At 40.9% G+C, this 19,387-nt stretch overlaps 1 protein-coding gene across 7 annotated transcripts in view; it reads left to right on the forward strand.

Annotated features, from left to right (window-relative positions):
- CREB5 (cAMP responsive element binding protein 5) overlaps window positions 1-19,387 on the forward strand; it is a 471,478-nt gene that overhangs the window by 335,081 nt on the left and 117,010 nt on the right. For all 7 annotated transcript variants that reach the window (XM_049894543.1, XM_049894546.1, XM_049894547.1 and 4 more), the window contains one exon: window positions 17,260-17,386. In XM_049894543.1, coding sequence (XP_049750500.1) covers window positions 17,260-17,386 — 127 coding nt within the window. The remainder of the gene's footprint in view (window positions 1-17,259; window positions 17,387-19,387) is intronic.

Below are 19,387 nucleotides of genomic sequence, written 5' to 3' on the forward strand. Positions count from 1 at the left end.
GCTTTTTTGTGAAAAGTAAATGATCCATCTAATCAGAAGGACACCTTTTATTCTGATTGTCCGAGTTGTCCACCCGTGACGTCAAATGATATTCATTGTAATGGGTAAACTGGGACATAATTTGTATGTAATCACTCTAAATGTCAAAAAAAAAAAATGTAATTGATTTTTTTTTCCATCTTTCTTGATCTGGAAGGAATTGTATCAATTTCCAGGACGTCATAAAACAAAATATTTGAAATATGTTTCAAATAAAAAAAAAGAAATGCTTTACTTAATAAAAATGTGGAATTCATTTATGAAGAAAAACACTGGCTATGGACCAATAGGCCAAAGAGCTTGCCAGAAGTTTGCAGTATACAGTCATTCTTGCATGTCCACTCCCTGCCCCATCACCCCTGAGCCCACTCCATATTAAGAAAATGAATTCTCTCAGTCATACTGGACTTTGAAATAATTAATTTTGTTTTTGAGTAAAAAAAAAAAAATAGAGAAACTTTTTTTCAATTTTCTTCCTTATAAGGAAAGCTGTCTAAGGCAATTATGACCGTGCTTCGTTCAGTACTTATATTAATTAAAGAGGTTTGACTGGCGTTTATATTTGATGCTGGGGAACTTTCCTTACCTGAAAGTTAGGACTTTTGACCCTTCTGGAGATCCAGCAATTGAAACCATTGGCAAATGGAAAAGACTTAACTAATATAAAAACAGTTGAATGCTTCAGCATTAACCTAAAGCAAGAATCATAAGTCCTGGAATGAACATCTCCATTTGGCACATTCACTTTTGTGCTTGTCGGGTTTCGGAAAGGCAGAAAGATATATTACCAATAGCATGCAGGAGAATGTCCCAGTGCTCACATATGTTGGATCAATCCTCTTAAAAAAAAAAAATTAGCTTCTAGAAACCTTTCCAGTGTTTTCCTTACTCCTCTGTTCAAATGGAGCAGAATACTCCAGAAAGTAAGCACAGATTTTTTGAATGACCTCAAGAAATCAAAATTGACGACTCCTGGCAGCCAAAAGATACAGAGTCCCTGCCATCAGGGAGGGCCGGTCTAATGGGAGAGATGGACACTAAACAAATCATACCTATAAATACATATTAGCAAGCACATAAAGGAAAAGCACCAAACCAAACCCACTGTTGTCAAGTCGATGCCAACTCATAGTGACCCTATAGGACAGGGTAGAACTGCCTCATAGGGTTTCCCAGGCTGTAAATCTTTATGAAAGCAGACTGCTAATCTACATCTTTCTCTTAGGAGCAGCTGGTAGGTTCCAACCGCCAACCTTTTGGCTACCTGCTGAGCACTTTAACCACTGCACCACCAGGGCTCCTAGGAAAAGCACTACCCATTACCATCGAGTCAATTCCGACTCGCAGTGACCCTATAGGACAGGGTAGAACTGCCCCATAGGTTTCCAAGGAGCAGCTGGTGGATCCAAACTGCCGACTTTTTGGTTAGCAGTAGAGCTCTTAACCACTGAGCCACCAGGGTCTCAGGGGGCTCTAAAATACAGACGCTTCACTTGGGGGTCAGAGAGAATTTTAAGAAAGTGAAATTTAAACTGAGACCTAAAGGATGAATAGGAGTCAGTCAACAACAACAAAAGAAGCAAATGGACAGGCATTCCAGGCAAAGGGGATAGAATATATCAAGGCCCTGGGGTCGGAAAGAGCTTGGCACATTCAAGGAAATGAATGAAAGCTAAGGTGTTTGGAACATTATTAAGGCAGGGGAAAAATGGTACGACTGGCATCGAAGACACAGAACATATAAAGGATGGTTTTGTTATATCCTAAATGCTAAGGAAAGCCATTGAAGAATGTGGAGCAGGGAAACATCACGATTAGATCATTGATTCATTCTGGCTGCAGTGCAGAGGTTGGAATGGAGAGGACCAAAACTGGAGACCAGAACTGTTGGAATAAACATAATGAGAGGAGATAGCATTTTGGACTAGGATCTTGGCAGTGGGGGTGGAGCCAGGTGGATGGATTCCAGGTCTATTTTGGAGGTGGAGTGGACAGAACTTGGTGAATGATTACAAGTAGAGGATGAGGGAGAATGGGGTGTTAAAGGTAATGCCTGGATTCCACTAATCCATTCCTACTAAATGTATTTAAGGGCACGTAAGACCCTTTCTAGGGAAAAGCATCTGGAGATGGGACAGCATGGACAGGGTCATCCATAAGTCTCAAAGCAGGCCCTTTGGGAATGTTCTCTAACTCTGTAGCAGGTAGGCCCAGGAAGCATTTACTAATCAGTAGTGGAAATGTTTTTCCTGGTAACTAACTCAGACTTGGAGGATTTTTGTCATTCTCAAAATGCCCAGTTTAGATCCAGTCCCAGTGGGCTTGATGGCACCGCCCTAAAAGGACAGAACTGCTTATTTGGGGACCTGCCCTTCCTCTCCTAAAGGATGTTATTCAGTTTAATAATAAATGACTTGCTCTAGTCCACAAGAGCGAAACCTTTATTTTACACTACTTAAAAGGATCATTGTTCATATGTAAGAAGAAACTACCGCCTCTCCTACCTATTAAGACCTTCGTCCCTGCCCTACTTTGCTAACTGCTACTTGCACTCAGGGACCCTTTGGAGCCTTTCTTTTGCTCAAGGAAAGAGAATGAGAGAGGCCAGTGAGGGATTCCTCATCCATTTGCCCATGACTTTGAAGGAAATCTGCTCATGGCTGAGGTATTGCTTCCCTAAAATAAATCCTCCTGGGTCTCTCCATTTGAAGGAAAGGCCTGGTGATCTGCTTCTGAAAGATCACAACCATTGAAAACTCTATGGAGTACAGTTCTACTTGGAAACATATGGAATTGCCATGAGGTAGAGTTGACTCAAAGTTAACTGTTTCTTGTTTGTTTGTTTTTGGTTTGGTTTGGTTTGAGTCTCTCCATAAGTCAGGCTACCTACTCTTGATCATATCTAATCATATAATTTTAGAGTTGAAAAAATCGTTGGCTTAGCCGTTTTATTTTTTATGTGAAGAAATGGAAACTCAGAGGCATTGAAGACTCGGGCAAACTCCTGGCTGAGTCAGCGGAGACCACTGCTGGGGTCTTCATATTCACAACCGTATTGCACATGTCTCCGTTTCTGTGCTTTATCTTTTTATGATCTTCAGATTGACACATCCTGAGAAAGTAAGCTAGGGCCTTCTGTCCTGGTGAGCGATTCAACTTACAGGGAACTAAGGAGAAGCCAATTATTTTCACAGACCAGTGAAGAGATTTCATGGGGAACAGATAACTCCTGTGAGCAAGCATAACGTGACACATGTTCTTTAAATGTACTGTCAAACAGTCACTTTCCATTTCTATTTATATTAGGGCCTGATTGTCGATATCTAAAATTGACATTTACTGTGCCCATAACCCTACCACAAATTAAAATCAGACCCCAAGTCCCTCTGCGGAAGATGTTTATTAAGCTGTAGGAAGACATCTGAAATGATACCAAATTACATTTTCAACTTGAAACCCCACATACCACATTTGTTTGAGAGCAGAAATAGGACTGCCTGGGGAATAATATGGAAAACTGAGCAAGTCACTCTCTTTGGCAAGATGCAGGGCCACCAGGGAAGGGAAAAGTACCTTAGAAGAGACACTTCATATATAAATCCCTGTGTGGCTTTTAACTAATCATTTAAACCTAAACAAAATTTCCTTCAGATTGATCTTAAAGAGAAAATAAGCCATTTAAAACCTCATGCTTTTAAAGTACAGATGCAGACATTTCAATTGTGTTTATAAATACACCCTGAGAAGGGGGTCAAAAGAAATTACAAATTAAAACAAGTCTATCAAAATGTAAACTTGGGTTTCAAGGTTTTACCTGACGAACACAGGCAAAAGTGTGTTTGGGTACCAAAAGTTTTTATCTCACTTTTGCCTTTTGGTGTGTAGATATCTGTGGGCATTTGTGCATGACGGGTGTGTTTATGCACATAGTATGCCACAGTCTCAATCTCAGAACTTAACAACAGAACCAACTTTGGCCACAGGGAAGCCATGCCCAGCGGCTCCTTTGCTTGTGTGGCCAGCCACTGAGGAGTTTGAAAAGCTCTTTGGGATCCTTGGATGCCAAGTGCGAAGTAAATGCCAAGTATCATTATGACAAACTTTATTGCTCTTATTTTATTAAGTGTTCCAGATTAATATGAGTTTAGCTTCATGATAAGTGTTCTTATAAAGTGGGAGAACTTGAAAGGTAACTCAGTGAAGTTTGCACAAAGGAATGCACACAATTTTCCTAGAAACTCTCCTGTCCCCCGAAGCCCCTTGCTCAAGTCAATCATAAGTTGACCATCCCTAAAAATCAGGATATTGTTCCTTAAAAAGATGTCTGTCATGGATATGTCATGGGGTACTGCTGCCAAGAAATGAGAGACAATGTACAGCAAGGGAACCTCTTTAAATCAGCCAACAAACCTTGACTGGGCTCCTTGTTGTTAGCTGCTGTCAAGTTGGCTCCAAGTTATGGCGACCCCATGTACAACAGAATGAAACACTGCCCAATCCTGTGCCATCCTCAGGGTCATTGGTATGCTCCAGCCCATTGTTGCGGCCACTGTGAGTTTTGAATGACTTCCAACCTAACAGGCTCATCTTCCAGCACTATATTGGACGATATTCTGTTGTAATCCATAGGGTTTTCATTGGTCAAAATTTGTAGATTGTCAGGCCTTTTTTTTTTTTTTTTTCTAGTCTGTCTTAGTCTGGAAGCTCTGCTTCAACCTGTTCACCATATGTGATCCTGCTGGTGTTTGAAATACTGGTGGCATAGCTTCCAGCATCACCACAACACGCAAGCCACCACATTACAGCAAACTGATCAATGAATGGTGGGATGGGATTCCTATGTGTCAAATTCCATGCTCTCTGATATCTCTCTCCAATCTAGGGGAGAGAGAGACTCATGACATGCTGTGAGAGCATGTACCTGGGACTAGCCTGGCCTGGAGAAATTAGGGTGAACTTCCCAGAGAAGAAGATGGCTGATACACTGGGGCTCAAATTCATAGACGAGACAATCAGATCCCTCAGAGAGATGGGATATTTCTGAGTCTTTTTCCAAAACCATTTCACCCAAAATTTAGAACAATACAGCTTTACTTTGTATTTTAAAATGATACTCGCACTAATTTTCATTTTCTAAAGCAGATTAATCATCTCTCCAATAGAATATTCATTGAGCATCTTCCAAGGGCCAAACGTATTAAAAATATTATCTCAAATAATCCTCCACCATACCTATGAAGTGAATATTATAGCCATGCTTTTGCTAGTGAGAAAACAGAGAAGTAAAATGAATTGCGCAGACTACACACCCTGGGTTCGTGGCAGAGCTGGGAGGCAGCCCAAAGCCCGTGCCTTGTCAGCCACACGAGGCAGCTTTATTCGATGTGCTGGTTAATGATGGCAGCCAGCAGTATCTCTATCATTTCTGTCAGCCTCTCTGACTGGAATAAGCGAAAATAATAGACCTAATTTAGCACTATGAGCAGTCTGCCAGTTCTTCCACCCCCTCCCTAGAAGCCATGCCAGAAGAATCTATTTTTTAAGAGCCTAATAAGAGGAAATTCCAAAACCTCAGTAAGCCATTTAATTGTTTTACACTATTCATTCTTGGGAGATATTCTTTTTTTTCTAACTTAAATCCCATGTGCTGCTATTTTATTGTTTTTATTCTGCTTCAGTTTTGTTTGAAAGTAACTGGTTACTATTCTCTGGGTATAGCAATTTGGAGACTTGAAGATCACTATTGTCACTGCCCAAACCTTCTCTATTGTGTCTTCCATTGGCTAAAGAATTCTCTTTCCTTTTACTTTTCCACTTAGGTCTTCCTTTCTGAACTCTGAGTGTTTGTCTGAGCTTCTCTGGAACCTTCTCCAAGTTCTCCTCCTCCTTCCTCCCATGATGTTCAGTGTTTGCTGGACGAGGATTTCTTTAGCATCTCTCCAGTGCCAGCTGCTGTGGAATCGATTGGGACTCCTGGTGACCCCATGTGTGTCAGAGTAGCACTGTGCTCCATAGGGTTTTCAGTGACTGATTTTTCAGAAGTAGATCTCCAGGTCTTTCTTCTGAGGCAGAGCTCTGGTGGCAAGTGGTTAAGCGTTTGGCTGGTAGCCGAAAGGTTAGCAGTTCGAACTCACCAGCCGCTCCGCAGGAGAAAAATGTAGCAGTGTAATTCCGTAAAGATTTATGGTCTTGGAAACCCTATGAGGCAGTTCTACTCTGTCCTATAGGGTCACTATGAGTCAGAATTGAATTGAACCCACTCCATGGCAGTGGGTTTTTTTGTTTCTTCTGAGGCACTCCTGGGTGGACTCGAACCTCCAACGTTTTGGTTAGCAGCCAAGCATGTAAACCATTCACCCATCCAGGGACTCCAGCATATGGTTTCGGTTATTTTATTATTACAGGTGGTTAAGAAAGAGTTTGCAGCACTATGTTAGGATGTAACCTAGTGAGTTCGTTAAGCCTTGTGGCAATGCCATTTTCCTTGGGTGTTTCCTTGGAGAGCAAATTATTCTCTCAGCTCAACAATCACCTTATCATTAATAACAGAACTTGAGAAACTGAGGCTTTTAGCAACCTAACGTTGCATAGTCCATGCACATAGTCACAGCTGCCCTACGCCACTCCCCCTGCGTCACTGACATGCCCCCTGTCCTGCCAGTACATCTGGGGAGCTAATAAATTCTAGTGCCGCCTCCTAAAGGGCTGAAATAATCCTGGTGAGTGGCTGGGCGGAGAGTGTTGTAAATCTGGTCTCCCAGGAGAGGTGTATGAAATCTGCCCCAGAGATTCAAGAAGAGGTTACACAGAGGTATCAGTGAGGGTGACATGGTGAGAAGCCTCGCAAAGGGCACAGGCCGAGTAAAGCCTGCCTGGATGATCGGAGAGGTCTTTTCAAGAGCTTTTCTGTTTTCCCTGAGGTCGTTTGCAGCTGGAGCTATTGTCGTTTAGCTGCAAAATTAAGCTGCATATTTGGATCTAGGTACTGGGGGATTGTACTGGGTGTGGGTTCCACCACAAATTACTCATTAAAGCGTGATAACTGACAGACTGAATGGCCAGGAGAAACCTAAACAGAACCGCTGACTTGGGCTTAGGGGGCTGGCTGCCCTCAATGCTGCTCATGAGCTTGGAGAGTGCTTTGCTGCTACCCAGTATCCAGGCAAGTGTGCTGGTGAATGTTTTCATGAATTATTCATTTATGGCGAATGAATGCAAGCAGCAATTGCATGTAAATGACAAGGCTCATAATCAGAGGGCTACTTATCTGTCCTGATGAAGCAAGCAGGGACGTTATGAACAACTCACAAACAGGAAGAAATTTTACTTAAAGATATGTCGTTATAAAGAGCATTTTCCCTCTGCCAGCCAGATGTACACCATTTATTTGAGCCTGCGTTCGAAACCATCTTTTATGTCTTTTGATCTGCATTTAACTGCCTTTTCTAATTGTAACTTTATCAATAATTGATGCAACTGAGAAGTTATTGGCTGATTGAAAAGCCATCTCTTCATGTCTGTATGTCTGAACTATGGCTACAGCCAAGCTGTTCAGGCACAAAGGTTCTTTTATAAAGGGTTTTTATAAAGAGCCTTGGGCTCTTTATAAGAAAAGAAAAATCCGATTTTGTAAACGTATTTTTTTTTTTTTGACAATAGTACATCAGACACCAATCCAACTGTTTCTGGTTAATGTGAATGAATCAGGCTGGCTACATGACCAATTCAGATTAATGGTGCAGAAATCAGTCATTAAAGAGACCAAAAAAAAAAAAAAGGTTGATTTAATAGTCTTAACAGAATGGCTATAAATTTGGATTGCCCTCCTATTATTGCTCTCTCTATTTAAAACTCTTAAAAGCACTAGTAAACATCTCCTCTGCTTAAGTAGATGCAGCGTGTGTGCTATAAAACTGAGCAAAGCCCCAGAAGGATGCAGAACTGTTAGCTGCATTGCATTTTATTACTACCCTTGGCTTTCTCAAAGCCATACTTCAATAAGAAAAAGAAGTCATCGTTTCCAAGATATAAGATACTACATCTATAAAATAAAGACGTCAATAGTAGAAAATTGATGAAAGGGAGGTCCAAATTTACCTTGCCTGGTAAATTTAATTTCCAATACCCCTGGGTGAGAATGATTCCAAAAGTGATCTTGTCACTTTCCATAAGTCAGTGCAAAGCGCGAAGGAGATGTTTAGTTGGCCGTGGTGTGGGTGTAACTGGTACCTCCGAGCGCCGAGCTTGGAACATTACAAAGTACAATCTGATTGCAGGGCAGGCATCCATTGTATAGGTTGGAGGCAGATGAGTGTTCCTGAGTTCTTCTTGGCCTTTTCTTATGAAATACCTAAAACGTAATTTTTTTTTTTAATTGTGCTTTAAGTGAAAGTTTACAATTCAAGTCAGTTTCTCATATAAAAACTTATACACACATTCTTATGTGACCCTAGTTGCACTTCCTACAATGTGATAGCACACTCCTTCTCTCTACCATGCATTTCCTGCGTCCATTCAACCAGCTCCTGTTCCTCTCTGCCTTCTCATCTCGCCTGCAGACGGGAGCTGCCCGCATAATCTCCTGTGTCTACTTGAGCTAAGCGCACTCCTCACCAGTATCATTTTATGTCTTGTAGTCCAGTCTAATCTTTGTCTGAAGAGTTGGCTTTGGGAATGGTTTCAGTTTAGGTCTAACAGAGAGTCCGGGGGCCATGACCTCTGGGGTCCCTCCAGTCTCAGTCAGACCATTAAGTTCGGTCTTTTTACTAGAATTGGAGGTCTGCTTCCCACTTTTCTCTTGCTCCATTAAGGATTCTCTGTTGTATTCCCTGTCAGGGCAGTCATTTGGTGGTAGCCAGGCACCATCTAGTTCTTCTGATCTCAGGCAGATGGAGTCTCTGTTTTATGTGGCCCTTTCTTTCTCTTTGGCTCATATTTTCCTTGTGTCTTTGTTGTTCTTCATTCTCTTGCTCCAGGTGGGTTGAGACCAATTGATGCATTTTAGATGGCTGCTTGCTAGCTTTTAAGACCCCAGATAAAATGTAATTTCTAATGGAAATTAATTTAATTGATGCAAAAACAAATGGGCCTAGTACTCATCTAAAGTTTGAGTTTAATATAAAGGGCATTGATTAAAAAGTACAGATTACCTTGGAGGTAACCATTTATACTTTTTAAGAACAGAAATCGGTTAGATTATGGCCCCCAAAGGTTGTTAATATAAATTGGAGTTTCATGTATGTGAATCAGTTAAGTTCTTCTCATTCGCTGGGGCAGATGATTTATTGAACACTGCGTCATTGCAGGGTCCATTGCTAGTCTAAGAGATCCTCGCTATTTATGTTTGCATAGTCCAAGAAATAGTTATTAAGCACCTACGAGGTACCATTGCACAAATGGTTAAACACTCAGCCACTAGTCAAAAGGTTGGTGGTTCAAATTCACCTAGAGGCACCTTGGAAGAAAGGCCTAGCAATCTACTTCCAAAAGGTCACAGCCATTAAAAACCCTATGCATAGTTCCATCCTGAAACACATGGTGCACCATGAGTTGGGATCAACTCAGCAACAACTGGTATGGTAGATATCATGCACTTTCTTAAGTTTCAGAAGTAAACAGTAGTAAACAAGGCTGACATAATCTCTGACTTATGAAGCTTATTGTCTAACTTAGGACAGAAACATTTAATATATCATTCAAAATCGTGTATGGATTACAATTGGGATGCTGAGACTGTAGACCTCAAGAGATCACAGAACACATCTATTTTATTTATCATCGAAACCTCCCCAATTGGAAATTTATAAATGAATTATTATGACCTCACTTGTCAAACCAATTTTCCCCTCTGAACTGGGAGTGTGCACAGAGTTTGATGTCCGTGAGCTGGGGAGGCAGCCAGGGTCCAGATAGTACAAGGCCTTGGAGCCATGTCAAGTTCAAGCACAGGGAGATGGACTTACTGGTATCTCTGATGAGCCGGGGCATTTGCTGTTTTGCTTTGACCATTTTACTAGACAAATAGGAGGTAGGGGCATTGCGGAGCAGGGGTGAGGCAGACATTAGTTGCTGTTTAGTCTACTCTGACTCGTGGCAGCTCCAGGTAGAGCAGAGCAAAACTGTGCCCAGTCCAGCACCATCTTCACTATCAGTGGTATGCTCAAGTTCATTGTTGAGGCCACTGGGTATTCTGAGTGACGTCCAACCTAGAGGCTCATCTTCTAGCACTTCCAGAATATCAGATAGGATGATATTCTGTTGTGATCCATAGAGTTTTCATTGGCTAATTTTTGGAAGTAGATCTCCAGGCCTTTCTTCCTAGTCTTAGTCTGGGAGCTGTACTGAAACCTGTCTGGCACAGGTGACCCTACTGGTAGTTGAAATACAGCTGGCGTAGCTACCAGCATCATAGCAACAGGCAAACCACACCGTATGACAGATGGGTGGTGGAGGATACAGATTATAAAGGCAAAATTCTTTACCTAGATGCCCAAATGTTTGAGTGACCAACAGAAATACTGGTGACGGAACAATCCTTGCAGGGAAACTCAAGATCTTTAGCAGGGGCTCTTCTTTGAGCCTCAAGAAAGCTTGAGAAATGAGAACACATTTTAATTGAATTCTGCCGGTATTTTACTGTTTTTTCTTGGGCTGCATATTTCTACTTCTTTGTCTCAATTTCCTCATTTGTTAAAAGGGGAAATACTGTACTTGCCATCTATCTTCAGGAGCTTGGCAGTGAGACTTGGTGCAGAGCTAGAGCTTGTTCCGAAAAAGGTACAAGTGATATGATGTCTTTTTAAAGGTGGGTCGGACAGCTGTCTTGTTTTTCCGATTATTTGTTCTGTTGGATTTTTGTCTTTGCTTTCAGGAAAAACAAAATTCTGAGGGCTGGTCTCTGGGCAACAAGTTTGGTTCCATTTTGAGGAAACATTTTCAAGGACCCTTTCTGAGAAATAATGTGAAGTCATTTTGAAGTTCTGTAACACTGTGGGTGAGAAGAGCCCATCTGCCTCCATTGAAGGGCTTGGGAATCTGAAGTGGATGGGCTTCTAGAGAAATATCTTACATGTCCAGGAGTGTTGGATATTTTTACTTTGTTATATAGCAGTTCTTTAATTAAAGCTAAGGACTGGTGATCTTTCAGATGCCAGGCTTAAGCCACAATTTCTTTAATTATGCTGGTTGATCTGTTATTTGATCAGTGTTTCAGAATAATAGTAACAAAAGCAACAACTTACTTGTATTGAGCATATTTAATATATTTAACAGGTATTAAGTCATTTATTCCATGAGGTTGACACTATGGGTTGATCATCCCTATTTTATAGTTGAGGAAACGGAGGCACAGAGAGGCCAAGGAACTTGCCCACAGTCACACAGCTAGTAAGCACCTGAGTCCGTGATATTCATAACCCATTTTAGTATGTAATTATTAACCATGGAAGAAATTAAGTATATTGTCTTCCTGTTTCACATTCTACTTGATTATCCTGACAATTTGCTTTCTTTACGAAAAATCGGAGTTTTAAAATTCTGTTTAGGAGAAGAGTGAGCAAATAAGCATTTCTCATTGCAAAGTGCCTTCTCTTAAGACTTAAGAATTTATATTCCCTTCTTTAGCTCTTTAGTCTCCCCACCCCAGACAAAAACTAGTTTGCTGAATTAGGCCACAACACTTCATTTAAGAAGGTTCACATGAAGCACACACTCATTTTTATAAGCAAATACAAGCATAGTGGACAAAACTCTTCAGTCGGTGTGTGAAATTATGTTACATTTAAATGAAAAGAGAAATGTGGGCCCTACAAACTGTAAAGCCCTCTTTTACTTTTTTTTTTTTTAGGGGATACCTTCTATTTTGGGTTTACTTGTATTTCAAATGTAGTCTTGATCTTAAGAAGTAAAAGCTGCCCCTGCTCAATTTCATTTAATGTATACATTGACCACCTACTATGTGCTAGATGCTGAGTTAAGCACTGTGAATAGAGGTGACCAATGAATAATACCATTATCATAATGAAATTTATAGTCCATCTAGATTTAGAACATCTAGTTTTCATTTGAAGTTCTAGAATTTGAACGTTATAGCTTTGCAGGGTTTTGATATAGCCTATTGTCTGATGCCTCCATTAGACGGATGAAATGGAGATCCCAAATGTTAACGAAGTCTCTTTCCTGAGACAGTGACTCTGATAGCAATGACATCTAGACCTCCTGCCCTCAGGTCCACTGTTTTTTTTCCATTTTATTGCTCTGAACAGTTTTTTAATTTCCCTTCCCAAGTCTTTATTACTATTATTATTTAATCTGCTCAAGGTTTCTTATATGTCTATAGTCTGATATTTTTTTTTCTGTAGTTATTGTTGTTGTTAGGTGCCATCGAGTCAATTCTGACTCTTCGTGACCACGTATGTGCAGAGTGGAACTGCTCCATAGGGTTTTCAAGGCTGTGACTTTTCAGAAGCAGATCACCAGGCCTGTCTTCCTAGACACTTCTGGGTGGGTTTGAGCCACCCATCTCTTGGCTACTTGTCGCAATTGTAACCATGTGCACCACCCAGCATTGTGGTGATATATGTACAACATAAAAATTTCCCGTTATAGTCAGTTTTAAGCGTACAATTCTGTGGCATTAATCACCGAGCCTGTTGTGCATGGGATTGCCATGAGTCAGGGGCGAACTTGATTGCTGCTAACATCACCACCACAATTACATTCACAGTGTAGGGCAGCCAACACCATCTATTTCCAAAGCTTTTCTATTATAGTCTGATGTTGATGCTAACACTGATCTTCCAATTTTCTAACCTAATTTATTTTTCATTGTCCTCCTTCCTCTGCCACATGCCTGGCAGATCTGTTTGTCCTTCTGTCCTTATAGTTTAATAGTCCCGGGGTGCCATCAAACTCTTAAAGACCTGGGAATGGACAGCAGTCTGCAGTGATCCTCCCCAGACACCCCTAGACTGGAAAACATCTCTTGAGTGGGGGGGAGGGAAAGTGAAGACATGAAATCACTTGCTATGGTACCTACCGTTCTACTAAGGACAGTGAAAACATAGTCTGTCATACTTGACATTTTAATTGAAAGAAAAGCTTACATAGATTTCAGCCGTAAGCACTATGTTTATACAAGTATATAAAGAGGAATAGTCTGTCAGCTTGGAAAACTCTTAATGCCACGGGACTCAGTTTAGTAATAGAACAATCCAACATGAGCGCACACATCTTACCTTGTTCCATGCCTCAATAATTTTTAGTAGAAATACTTTACCTAGAGGCACACGGTTATTAAAAAGGAGGCTCGACTTGCTCAAAGTCTGGAGTGATTAGCTCATGGCAACAAGCCTGCACTGGAGAAAGACTGTTGGGTCTTTGTTTTCGCAACTTTACTGCAATTTGCCATCTTATATTCAGAGTCTAACTGATGTGTTGTTTGGGAAGTTTTTTTAAAGGAAGAAAACATCGTTTCACATGGATGAGTGATTTCTCATCTTAGCGATATTACAACGTTTTACTACTTCATGGGAAGTCCAGTGAGCAGTGCGAACATCAAAGGCAATGACCCGTGAATTTACTTTAGCATAAAAAATCAATGATAATTTAGTTATGGGAACCACCAAAGTGTCGTGGGGAAGCCCTATATTGTAAGTTGAGTATGAGCCCTGATGCTTTTCGTGACCCACGTGACCTTTGACACATTTAAATGTTTCTGATTTCAGCTTAAACAAACAAAAAACCAAACCCGTTGCCATCAGTTGGTTCCAACTCATGGTGACCCCATCTGTCTTCTGAGTAAACAAACCTACCGTATTGTATTGTTTCAAATGATAAGAAATTAGGGATGTGAAAATACTCGGATATAAAGCTTTCTCCACGTACAGTATAAAAGGTTTTATGTATGTGCAATATGTTAAATAGTAACTATCATTATTTTAGTGTACACAAAGGGAATTAGACAATGAAGGCAGTTACGTATTCTAATACCACTCTTGCTTCAGTGATCTGAATATCCTGGACAAAGTATTGCTTCTTGGGCTAAGCTACACAGATAATGACCTCCGTCTAGTCCTTTATGGGTAGGCATGGGTTTTATATTTTCAGACTAGTTTTTGTAGTGTTAAAAGCCCATGCAAGAAACCTAGAAATTTCCTTCAGTTTTGATAGGTGGAGGTTGGGGAAGTAGTTTACAAAATTTGTATGAAACGATAAACTCGAAATTGTTCAGGAGCCAAACATACAGGGATTTCAAATGACCATTTTCCCCTCCAAGTATGCGTTGCTAACTGGTCTGATTGGTATTAGCAGGTAATTATTATGATAATAATAAGGGGCCCAGTGTCTTGGAAAGCTTTCTTAATTAATGAGGAAATACTTGATATTTTAAAAATTAGCGATCTATGCATCTTATGAAAATAATTGAACTAATAAGAATATTGAATTAAGTAAAACATAGCATTCTCCAGCTTTTCTATACAACTGAGAGTTTTCCATATACTTCTGGGAAGAATGAAAACTCATTTTAATTTCATTCTTTTTTGCATCTCAGTAGCACCATCAAGTTGTTGATTTTTTTTTTTTTAATCAACCCACCAATAAAAACTGATAACCAAGATATTTTTTTAATGTTGGAGCCAAATCTTAAATGATGAGAATATACTACACTTTGTTCATGAAGTTGGTATTGCAAACCAACATCATAAAGAAATGTTTTTAGTTGTCTTTCCTATAAAGTTCTTCTTGCTTGTCCCTGTCTCTACTTCAAGAATTTTCCTTTAAGACTATATGTATGTTTAAATGTGTATATTACATTTCTCAATCTATCTATCTGTCTGTCTATCTATCTACCTGTTTGTCCATCTATCTATCTCTGTCTGTTTGTATGTATGTGTGTGTGTATATATATATATGTGTGTGTGTATATACATATATATAATTAGCTGTAGCAGGAGTGCTTTGGATACACCTTTGTCATTATGAAGCTAGAAAGCTCAGACTACTAATCTTGGCCTTGGAAGAACTGGCCATTATTAAACATCAAATGCTTTGATATAGAGTCCTCCCCCCCACCCCATAAAGTTCCAAGCAAAATACCAAGACTGGAAGATGTAAAATTAAAGTTGTCTGTTCACTGACTCACATTCTATACCCATCTGACTCCAACCATCCACATTTTCCCCCTCTGAATGAGATAGACTTTAAGACCCAGCAACGTTACAACCTACTATAATTTTTCAGAGCAATTGAAACAAGCAGTTTTCTAGATCTATAAAACCTAAGGAGCCCTGGTGGCGTAGTGGTTAAGAGCTATGGCTGCTAATCAAAAGATGGGCAGTTTGAATCCACCAGCTGTTCCTTGGAAACCCTACTGGGCAGTTCTACTCTGGCCTATAGGGTTGCTTTGAGTCAGAATTGACTCATGGCAATGAGTTTTTGGTTTGTGAAATCTAAAGGACTTCAAAGGCCCTACTATTCCTTATTGTTAATATTCCGAAGTTTCCAAGAGCACATGTCCAGAAATACCTGTAGTATTTCATTGGGTTATTAGAAAAGACTCATTTCATTGTTCCAAGCTACTTCAGTTAGCCTATCTGTATATCTGCTCATACACATTCTATTAATAAAACCAGGTATAATTTGGATGTGCATCTACATAATCTGCATGTAGAGGCTTTATATTCCTATATATTTTCATATATACATACTCCTAAGCATATTAATATTGACTAATTTATGACTCATCCTTCTACGATGTATGTGACTGTAATAACTAGCTACATTTCCAAAGACACTCTCTGCCAAAAAGAGTGGAAAACTTAATCTTCTTTGGAATTATTGCAGCGATGTGAAGGAAGAACTTGCTGGCATTCTTTCCCACATTTCAGTCTCCCACTTCTCAGCCTTTCTCCATGAGTCACCCATGGGAGGCCAGCAAGCTCCAAAGAAGAGGCCCCTTATGCTCCTCCAGTGGGGCTCTAGACCAGGGTGGGGCCAGGGTGGGGTGGGGTGAAGGATGGCCTTCCATAAAGCACCTGAAGGCATTTGCCTACACAGATTATCTCTGCAACCATTACCCAGCCCATGGGAGATTTTTGGGGTTTTTTTTTTTTTTTTTTTTTGAGAAAATGCATTCATTCTGGAAGCACTAGTTTATAGTGTGGCATTCAGGATAAGGTTGTTTAACATGGACGACTCAGGGGTCCTCAGGGGTTTTTGTTTGTTTGCTTGTTTTGCTTTATTTGTTTGTTGTTAAGTCTAACAATGTGACACTTATACAGCTCCCTGGAGCAAAAGCATCAGGAGATGGAGAATTTAGCCAGGGAGGTCACTTGTTTGCCATTTTTAATAAAAGGAAATCATTCCCCTTTTCCTCAGTCCCACATTCCCTGGCTCATTAAATTAACTTAAGGCCATTTAAAAAAGAAAGAAAAATTTCTGGCAAATTGAAGCAAACGCTCAAACTATGTACTCCCCCGAGAATGCTTACCCAAGCCCGGCAGGTCAAGCCAAAATCAGTTTCTGTCAAACAGCCTAACACCTCAAGTTATTATGAAATGAGTGATTAGTAATTGGGGGCCAAGCTCCAGGCTCTCACAGAGAAACGCCCGGCTGCAGCGCCATGAACCACAATTCGGCTGCTTTGTGTTTGTGTCCTGGCTTTTTTTTCTTTCTTCCTCCTCACTCACAGTAGAAAACTATGACAAAGTCAAAACAGGTTTCTGTTAAGAACTCATGAATGAAGTTTGCTTTGCTAATCCAGAGGGTGAAAATGTATCCCAAGCAAAGCAAAGCGGGCCTCCAGGCAGTGGTGTGGGAGAGTGTGGATAAAACAAGTGTGCACAGATCTCAGCTCCGAGCTACTCCAGAGAGCAGAGACTTCTGAGAAAACACGGGATTTTACCCCACGGTCTCTTTCCTGTGGTGTGGGAATGGTAGGAGATTTACCGATTTGTTGTCCATGGAACATCAGTTAGATAACAGAGACCAGGAAATGAAGTGAATTTGATGTATTAACAAGGAAGCAGCAAAGGAAACCAGGCTTGTGTTTTATTTGTTATTATTTCCCTAATTTCCTCAATTAGGTGGCTCTCCCACTAGTGGGTCTGATCTGTTGGACATGTGATGGCATTGTCTCTGCTGGTTCTGGATACCAGGGAACCAGGCAGTGAAACCCTGCCCCGGGCACCAGGACTAATGTTTCTTCTTCTCTGTTCTCAGGCCTGTTCCAGGCTCTCTATCTTCTCTGCTACACCTCCACAATAGACAGAGACAGCCCATGCCAGCCTCCATGCCTGGAACCCTGCCCAACCCCACAATGCCGGGCTCTTCCGCTGTCTTGATGCCAGTAAGTACCTCTGTGTGTCTCACCATAGTTTCTCACTTCCTCTGGGGCTTGCTGCTTTTAAAAGAGTAAAGGAAAAGCTAGGGTCTAAACTGACTGGAGAATCCCTGGGTGGGGCAGATGGTTGGTTTCTAACCTAAAGACTGGTGGTTCGAGTCCACCCTGAGGCACCAGAAGAAAGGCCAGATGATCTACCTCTGAAAAATCACCCATTGAAACCCCCGGGGAGCACAATTCCGCTCTGACACACATAGAGTCTCCATGATTTGGTTTCGATCCCATGGCAACTGTTCGTTGTTTTTCAACTGACTAGAAAAGAGGGCAGCTTCTTTTGAATGGAAAGTTGAGCCGTGTGCCCATCCCTGAGGTGGGTTGCTGGCTGTCCTATCCTGCAGTGATTCACCAGTGAGGGGTGGTCCCATATTTCTGCTGGTGACCACTGAGCCTGCGACATCCACGGAATGGGATTTGTCCAGGGAGATAGTGTTTTATGACTACTCAGAAGTCTACAGCTTGAGCTGTATACCACGTGTCCTTAAATTGCAGTGAGTAGAGTAACAAACAAACAAAAATAGTAACAATAATAACAATTGTACATCGTAACTGCTAACACGTGTTCTTGGGTATCATGTTCTGTGAATCCTGCTAGCAGCAGTTATTGAGGGCTTGCCATATGTTACTCGTCATCAAGCCCTTCTAAGCAATACTTGAAACAATCCTGCAAGGAACGTACTATTACGATCCCTATTTTTTAAATGAGGAAAGTGAGGCAAGTAACTTGCTTGAGTGAACAGCAGAGCAGCTGAGTGCTGAACCCAGGAATTGTGGCTCCAGAGCTCACTCTTTCACTTACTACATGATACATACATTATCTCCCTTAATTCTCATGACACGCTTAGGAGGTGGGTACCGTTATTACTCACATTTTCCAGATGAGAAAACTGAGGCATAGAGAGATTGAGTGACTTGACTGTTATCACAGAGCTAGGAGGTGATGGAGTCAGGATTTAAAGTCAGGTAATCTCACTGAATTCACACTGAGTAACCATTATATGGAGCCCTGATGGCTCAGTGGTTAAGAGCTCAGCTGTCAACCAAAAGGCTGGCAGTTTGAATCCACCAGCAGCTCCTTGGAAACCCTATGAGGAAGTTCTACTCTGTCCTATAGGGTCACTGAGTCGGAATTGACTTGACAGCAACTTTTTTTTTGTTAAGCCATTATATGATTATGCATAATTATTATGCCTTCCTCCTTTGAAAAGGATAGATAAAAGTAGAAAGAGACCCAGGGCACTCTTTACCTCTTCTCCCCGCTCCTTGACATTGTGTTCTTGAAATATGACTGGTGTTACTATTCATAGGCCACCAGACGTCTCAAAAACTCTGTAGGTATTGTGATGTTTGAACTCACACCCCACCACACACAAAATTTTTAAATGAGTGACAATAATAATAATACCTTCCAGAGCATTTTAGCTTCTTAATGGATTTTCTATGTGTTATTTCTTTTTGTTCTCACAGCAGTCCTGTGGAGATATGGTAGTAGTATTTATTGTTATACCCATTTTACAGATGAAAAACTGAAAAGCCATTTTACAGATGAAGGGAGTTGTCTGATGTCACACAGCTTATGAGTGAGGAGGTGCAGTGGTTGCATCGCTAGGGTTGGTGTCACCCAGTGTGGCAACTCAGGGTGTCACCCCCCCATGCTAATTACCACAATATTGTTGCTAAAACAGCAGATAATTTGACAAAAATCAGCGACTATAAAAAACACCAGCAGCAATGAAAACAGTGGTTAAGTCCTGCGGCTGCCAACCAAAAGGTCAGTGGTTAGAATTCTCCAGCCACTCCTTGAAAACCCTATGAGGCTCTTCTCCTCCGTCCTATAGGGTCGCTAGGAGTTGGATTCGACTGGACCGCATTTTTTTTTTTTAAACGGAAACAACAGTGTGCGTTTGTAACGCATGCAAACAAAACCATGTAATCCGAAGCATCATTGTA

Source organism: Elephas maximus, chromosome 8 (assembly GCF_024166365.1).
Source record: "Elephas maximus indicus isolate mEleMax1 chromosome 8, mEleMax1 primary haplotype, whole genome shotgun sequence".
NCBI classification, from domain to species: domain Eukaryota; kingdom Metazoa; phylum Chordata; class Mammalia; order Proboscidea; family Elephantidae; genus Elephas; species Elephas maximus.